Here is a 7,500-nt window from a genome sequence, read left to right as displayed (position 1 = left end):
TTGGTCCCATGTTTCATGAGCTGAAATAAAAGATCCCAGAAATGTTCCATATCCACCAAAAGCTTATTTCTCTACAGTTTTGTGGACAAATTTGTTTACATCCCTGTTAGTGATCATTTTTCCTTTGCCAAGATAATCCATCTATCTGACAGGTGTGGCCTATCAAGAAGCTGATTAAACAGAATTATCATTACACAGGTGCATCTTGTGCTGGGGACAATAAAAGGCCACTCTAAAATGTGCAGTTTTGTCACACAACACAATGCCACAGATGTCTCAAGTTTTTAAGGAGTGTGTAATTGGCATGCGGACTACAGAAATGTCCAACAGAGCTGTTGCCATAGAATTTAATGTTAATTTCTCCATCACAAGCCTATATGTCATTTTAGAGAATTTGGCAGTACGTCCAACCGGCCTCAAAACCGCAGACCACGTGTAACCAGGCCAGCCCAGGACCTCCCTAGACCACGTGTAACCAGGCCAGCCCAGGACCTCCCCAGACCACGTGTAACCACGCCAGCCCAGGACCTCCCCAGACCACGTGTAACCAGGCCAGCCCAGGACCTCCCCAGACCACGTGTAACCACGCCAGCCCAGGACCTCCCCAGACCACGTGTAACCACGCCAGCCCAGGACCTCCACATCCGGCTTCTACACCTGCGGAGTCGTCTGAGACCGACCACCTGGACAGCTGATGAAACTGTGGGTTTGCACAACCGAAGAATTTCTGCACAAACTGTCAGAAACCGTCTCAGGGAAGCTCATCTGCGTGCTCGTCGTCCTCACCAGGGTCTTTACCTGACTGCAGTTTGGCGTCGTAACCACCTTCAGTGGGCAAATGCTCACCTTTGACGGCCACTGGCACGTAGGAGAAGTGTGCTCTTCACGGATGTATCCCGATTTCAACTGTACCGGGCGTCATGTGGGCGAGCGGTTTGCTGATGTCAAAGTTGTGAACAGAGTGCCCCATGGTGGCGGTGGGGTTATGGTATGGGCAGGCATAAGATACGGACAACAAACAATTGCATTTTATCGATGGCAATTTGAATGCACAGAGATACCGTGACGAGGTCATGAGGCCCATTGTCGTGCCATTCATCCGCCACCATCACCTCATGTTTCAGCGTGATAATGCACGGCTCCATGTCACAAGGATCTGTACACAATCCCTGGAAGCTGAAAATGTCCCAGTTCTTCCATGGCCTGCATACTCACCAGACATGTCACCCATTGAGCATGTTTGGGATGCTCTGGATCGACGTGTACGACAGCATGTTCCAGTTCCTGCCAATATCCAGCAACTTCCCACAGCCATTGAAGAGGAGAGGGACAACATTCCACAGGCCACAATCAACAGCCTGATGTGTCGCGCTGCATGAGGAAAATGGTCACACCAGATACTGACTGGTTGTCTAAACCACGCCCCCAGGTATCTGTGACCAACAGATGCATATCTGTATTCCCAGTCATGTGAAATCCATAGATTAGGGCCTAATTAATTTATTTCAATTGACTAATTTCCTTATATGAACTGTAACTCAGTAAAATCTTTGAAATTGTTGAATGTTGCATTTATATTTTTGTTCAGTGTAGTTATGTGGTCATGTTGGCACCTGATGATAATGTAATGCAATAATAATGTAATAATGTTGGTACCTGATGATAATGTACTAAAATAACAAGGTAGTAATGTTGGTACCTGATGATAATGTAATATAGTAATAAAGTAGGTACCTGATGAGGTCCACAGGTTGGTATTTGTAGAAGGCTCCATATCTGGCCCACTCATCATGGAGCAGCTTAGACAGAACAGACATTAGCGTAGAGTTAGGAACAGACATCAGCGTAGAGTTCAGAACAGACATCAGAGTAGAGTACAGAACAGACATCAGCGTAGAGTTCAGAACAGACATCAGAGTAGAGTACAGAACAGACATCAGCGTAGAGTACAGAACAGACATCAGAGTAGAGTACAGAACAGACATCAGCGTAGAGTTCAGAACAGACATCAGAGTAGAGTACAGAACAGAAATCAGAGTAGAGTTCAGAACAGACATCAGCGTAGAGTACAGAACAGACATCAGCGTAGAGTACAGAGCAGACATCAGAGTAGAGTACAGAACAGACATCAGAGTAGAGTTCAGAACAGACATCAGCGTAGAGTTCAGAACAGACATCAGCGTAGAGTTCAGAACAGACATCAGAGTAGAGTACAGAACAGACATCAGAGTAGAGTACAGAACAGACATCAGAGTAGAGTTCAGAACAGACATCAGAGTAGAGTACAGAACAGACATCAGAGTAGAGTTCAGAACAGACATCAGAGTAGAGTTCAGAACAGTAGGACACAGTAGAGTCCAGTAGAATACAGTAGAGCACAGTAGAATACAGTACAGAAGGACACAGTAGGATAAAGTAGTGTACAGTAGAGTCCAGTAGAGTCCAGTAAAATACAGTAGAGTCCAGTAGAGTCCAGTAGAGTCCAGTAGAATACAGTAGAATATAGTAGAGTCCAGTAGAGTCAAGTAGAGTCCAGTAGAATACAGTAGAGCCCAGTACAATACAGTAGAGTCCAGTAGAGTTCAGTAGAATACAGTAGAATACAGTAGAGCCCAGTAAAATACAGTAGAGTCCAGTAGAGTTCAGTAGAATACAGTAGAATACAGTAGAGTTCAGTAGAATACAGTAGAGTCCAGTAGAGTTCAGTAGAGTCCAGTAGAGTCCAGTAGAGTCCAGTAGAGTCCAGCAGAATACAGTAGTGTGAAGTAGAATACAGTAGAGTCCAGTAGAGTCCAGTAGAATACAGTAGTGTGAAGTAGAATACAGTAGGACACCGTAGAATACAGTAGAGTCCAGTAGTGTACAGTAGAATACAGTAGAGTCCAGTAGAGTCCAGTAGAGTTCTTTAGAATACAGTAGAATGCAGTAGAATACAGTAGAGTTCAGTAGAATACAGTAGAGTCCAGTAAAATACAGTAGAGTCCAGTAGAGTTCAGTAGAATACAGTAGAATACAGTAGAGTTCAGTAGAATACAGTATAGTTCAGTAGAATACAGTAGAGTTCTGTAGAATACAGTAGAGTTCAGTAGAATACAGTAGAGTCCAGTAGAGTCCAGTAGAATACAGTAGAGTTCAGTAGAGTCCAGTAGAGTCCAGTAGAATACAGTAGAGTCCAGTAGAGTCCAGCAGAATACAGTAGTGTGAAGTAGAATACAGTAGAGTCCAGTAGGACACCGTAGAATACAGTAGAGTCCAGTAGTGTACAGTAGAATACAGTAGAGTCCAGTAGAGTCCAGTAGAATACAGCAGAATACAGTAGAGTCCAGTAGAGTCCAGTAGAGTCCAGTAGAATACAGTAGTGTGAAGTAGAATACAGTAGAGTCCAGTAGGACACCGTAGAATACAGTACAGTCCAGTAGTGTACAGTAGAATACAGTAGAGTCCAGTAGAGTCCAGTAGAATACAGCAGAATACAGTAGAGTTCAGTAGAATACAGTAGTGTGAAGTAGAATATAGTAGAGTTCAGTAGAATACAGTAGAGTTCTGTAGAATACAGTAGAATACAGTAGAATACAGTAGAGTCCAGTAGAATACAGTAGAGTTCAGTAGAGTTCAGTAGAGTCCAGTAGAATACAGTAGAGTCCAGTAGAATACAGTAGAATACAGTAGTGTGAAGTAGAATACAGTAGAGTCCAGTAGAGTCCAGTAGAATACAGTAGTGTGAAGTAGAATACAGTAGAGTCCAGTAGGACACCATAGAATCCAGTAGAATCCAGTAGAGTCCAGTAGGACACCGTAGAATACAGTAGAGTCCAGTAGGACACCGTAGAATACAGTAGAGTTCAGTAGAGTCCAGTAGGACACTGTAGAATACAGTAGAGTCCAGTAGGACACCGTAGAATACAGTAGAGTCCAGTAGGACACCGTAGAATACAGTAGGGTCCAGTAGATTCCAGTAGAGTCCAGTAGGACACCGTAGAATACAGTAGGGTCCAGTAGATTCCAGTAGAGTCCAGTAGGACACCGTAGAATACAGTAGAGTCCAGTAGGACACCGTAGAATACAGTAGAGTCCAGTAGAGTCCAGTAGGACACCTTAGAATACAGTAGTGTACAGTAGAGTCCAGTAGAGTCCATCAGGGGTTCCCAAACGTTTTTGCTTCATGACCCACCAATTGAGGTGTCTTGAGTCGCGACCCACCAATTGGTGTCTTGAGTCGTGACCCACCAATTGAGGTGTCTTGAGTCGCGACCCACCAATTGAGGTGTCGTGAGTCGTGACCCACCATAACGGTTGAGCGTGAAAAAACATACACAGATCACAGAATAAGTACAAAATATCTTGTCAGCGGAGAGAAAATGTTGCTGTTTTAAAGCTAAATCCTGCGACCCACCTGGACCCCTGCCGTGACCAACAAGTGGGTCCCGACCCACAGTTTGGGAACCTGTCACGGATTCTGCCGAGGCACCCCTCCTCCTTGCTCGGGAGGCTTCGGCGTTCGTCGTCCCCGGAGTACTAGCTACTGCCGATCTATGTTCTCTGGTTCTATGTTCTACCTGTTGTTGTCTGATTGTCACGCACCTGTTGCCCCATCATGTGATCACTCCTTCCCTATTTAACCCGGTGGCTCCCATTGTGTTTTGTGCGTGTTTGTTTTTCATTTCATGTGGCGTTTGGTGAGCGAGTTTGTTCCTCCCTGTGTGGAGGTATTCTGTATTGGTTTCTTTACTTCTTCAGTAAAGTGGGTTTTCATAGAGTTCTGTGTCCTGCGCCTGAATTCGATCCACCGCGTTACACTGACACAGAACCACTGTAGTAGAGTACAGTTCAGTAGGACATAGTAGAGTACAGTTCAGTAGGACATAGTAGAGTACAGTTCAGTAGGACATAGTAGAGTACAGTTCAGTAGGACATAGTAGAGTACAGCTCAGTAGGACATAGTAGAGTACAGTTCAGTAGGACATAGTAGAGTACAGTTCAGTAGGACATAGTAGAGTTCAGCTCAGTAGGACATAGTAGAGTTCAGCTCAGTAGGACATAGTAGAGTACAGTTCAGTAGGACATAGTAGAGTACAGTTCAGTAGGACATAGTAGAGTACAGTTCAGTAGGACATAGTAGAGTACCGTTCAGTAGGACATAGTAGAGTACAGTTCAGTAGGACATAGTACAGTTCAGTAGGACATAGTAGAGTACAGTTCAGTAGGACATAGTAGAGTACAGCTCAGTAGGACATAGTAGAGTACAGCTCAGTAGGACATAGTAGAGTACAGTTCAGTAGGACATAGTAGAGTACAGTTCAGTAGGACATAGTAGAGTACAGTTCAGTAGGACATAGTAGAGTACAGTTCAGTAGGACATAGTATAGTACAGTTCAGTAGGACATAGTAGAGTACAGCTCAGTAGGACATAGTAGAGTACAGTTCAGTAGGACATAGTAGAGTACAGTTCAGTAGGACATAGTAGAGTACAGTTCAGTAGGACATAGTAGAGTACAGTTCAGTAGGACATAGTAGAGTACAGCTCAGTAGGACATAGTAGAGTACAGTTCAGTAGGACATAGTAGAGTTCAGTTCAGTAGGACATAGTAGAGTACAGTAGGACATAGTAGAGTACAGTTCAGTAGGACATAGTAGAGTACAGCTCAGTAGGACATAGTAGAGTACAGTTCAGTAGGACATAGTAGAGTTCAGCTCAGTAGGACATAGTAGAGTTCAGTTCAGTAGGACATAGTAGAGTACAGTAGGACATAGTAGAGTACAGTTCAGTAGGACATAGTAGAGTACAGTTCAGTAGGACATAGTAGAGTACAGCTCAGTAGGACATAGTAGAGTACAGTTCAGTAGGACATAGTAGAGTTCAGCTCAGTAGGACATAGTAGAGTACAGTTCAGTAGGACATAGTAGAGTACAGTTCAGTAGGACATAGTAGAGTACAGTTCAGTAGGACATAGTAGAGTTCAGTTCAGTAGGACATAGTAGAGTACAGTTCAGTAGGACATAGTAGAGTACAGCTCAGTAGGACATAGTAGAGTACAGTTCAGTAGGACATAGTAGAGTTCAGCTCAGTAGGACATAGTAGAGTTCAGCTCAGTAGGACATAGTAGAGTTCAGTTCAGTAGGACATAGTAGAGTACAGCTCAGTAGGACATAGTAGAGTACAGTTCAGTAGGACATAGTAGAGTACAGCTCAGTAGGACATAGTAGAGTACAGTTCAGTAGGACATAGTAGAGTACAGTTCAGTAGGACATAGTAGAGTACAGTAGGACATAGTAGAGTACAGTTCAGTAGGACATAGTAGAGTACAGTTCAGTAGGACATAGTAGAGTACAGTTCAGTAGGACATAGTAGAGTACAGTTCAGTAGGACATAGTAGAGTACAGTAGGACATAGTAGAGTACAGCTCAGTAGGACATAGTAGAGTACAGTTCAGTAGGACATAGTAGAGTACAGTTCAGTAGGACATAGTAGAGTTCAGTAGGACATAGTAGAGTACAGTACAGTAGGACATAGTAGAGTACAGTTCAGTAGGACATAGTAGAGTACAGTTCAGTAGGACATAGTAGAGTACAGTAGGACATAGTAGAGTACAGTTCAGTAGGACATAGTAGAGTACAGTTCAGTAGGACATAGTAGAGTACAGTTCAGTAGGACATAGTAGAGTACAGTTCAGTAGGACATAGTACAGCTCAGTAGGACATAGTAGAGTTCAGTTCAGTAGGACATAGTAGAGTACAGTTCAGTAGGACATAGTAGAGTACAGTTCAGTAGGACATAGTAGAGTACAGCTCAGTAGGACATAGTAGAGTACAGCTCAGTAGGACATAGTAGAGTACAGCTCAGTAGGACATAGTAGAGTACAGTAGGACATAGTAGAGTACAGTAGGACATAGTAGAGTACAGTTCAGTAGGACATAGTAGAGTATAGTTCAGTAGGACATAGTAGAGTACAGCTCAGTAGGACATAGTAGAGTACAGTTCAGTAGGACATAGTAGAGTACAGTTCAGTAGGACATAGTAGAGTACAGTTCAGTAGGACATAGTAGAGTACAGCTCAGTAGGACATAGTAGAGTACAGTTCAGTAGGACATAGTAGAGTACAGTTCAGTAGGACATAGTAGAGTACAGTTCAGTAGGACATAGTAGAGTACAGCTCAGTAGGACATAGTAGAGTACAGCTCAGTAGGACATAGTAGAGTACAGTTCAGTAGGACATAGTAGAGTACAGTTCAGTAGGACATAGTAGAGTACAGCTCAGTAGGACATAGTAGAGTACAGCTCAGTAGGACATAGTAGAGTACAGCTCAGTAGGACATAGTAGAGTTCAGTAGGACATAGTACAGTTCAGTAGGACATAGTAGAGTACAGTTCAGTAGGACATAGTAGAGTACAGTTCAGTAGGACATAGTAGAGTACAGCTCAGTAGGACATAGTAGAGTACAGCTCAGTAGGACATTGTAGAGTACAGTAGGACATAGTAGAGTACAGTTCAGTAGGACATA

General features: G+C 43.5%; 1 protein-coding gene across 1 annotated transcript in view; it reads right to left on the bottom strand.

Annotated features, from left to right (window-relative positions):
* The window catches only part of ano2b (anoctamin 2b), a gene marked incomplete at both ends in the record, with an annotated part of 169,276 nt that overhangs the window by 109,742 nt on the left and 52,034 nt on the right, over window positions 1-7,500 (bottom strand). The window contains one exon of the mRNA XM_084194999.1: window positions 1,735-1,799. Within this exon, the coding sequence (XP_084051125.1) occupies window positions 1,735-1,799 (65 nt within the window). The remainder of the gene's footprint in view (window positions 1-1,734; window positions 1,800-7,500) is intronic.

Source organism: Coregonus lavaretus (assembly GCF_964263955.1).
Source record: "Coregonus lavaretus genome assembly, contig: HAP1_SCAFFOLD_831, whole genome shotgun sequence".
NCBI lineage: Eukaryota > Metazoa > Chordata > Actinopteri > Salmoniformes > Salmonidae > Coregonus > Coregonus lavaretus.
This window is presented reverse-complemented; position numbering and strand designations above follow the sequence as displayed.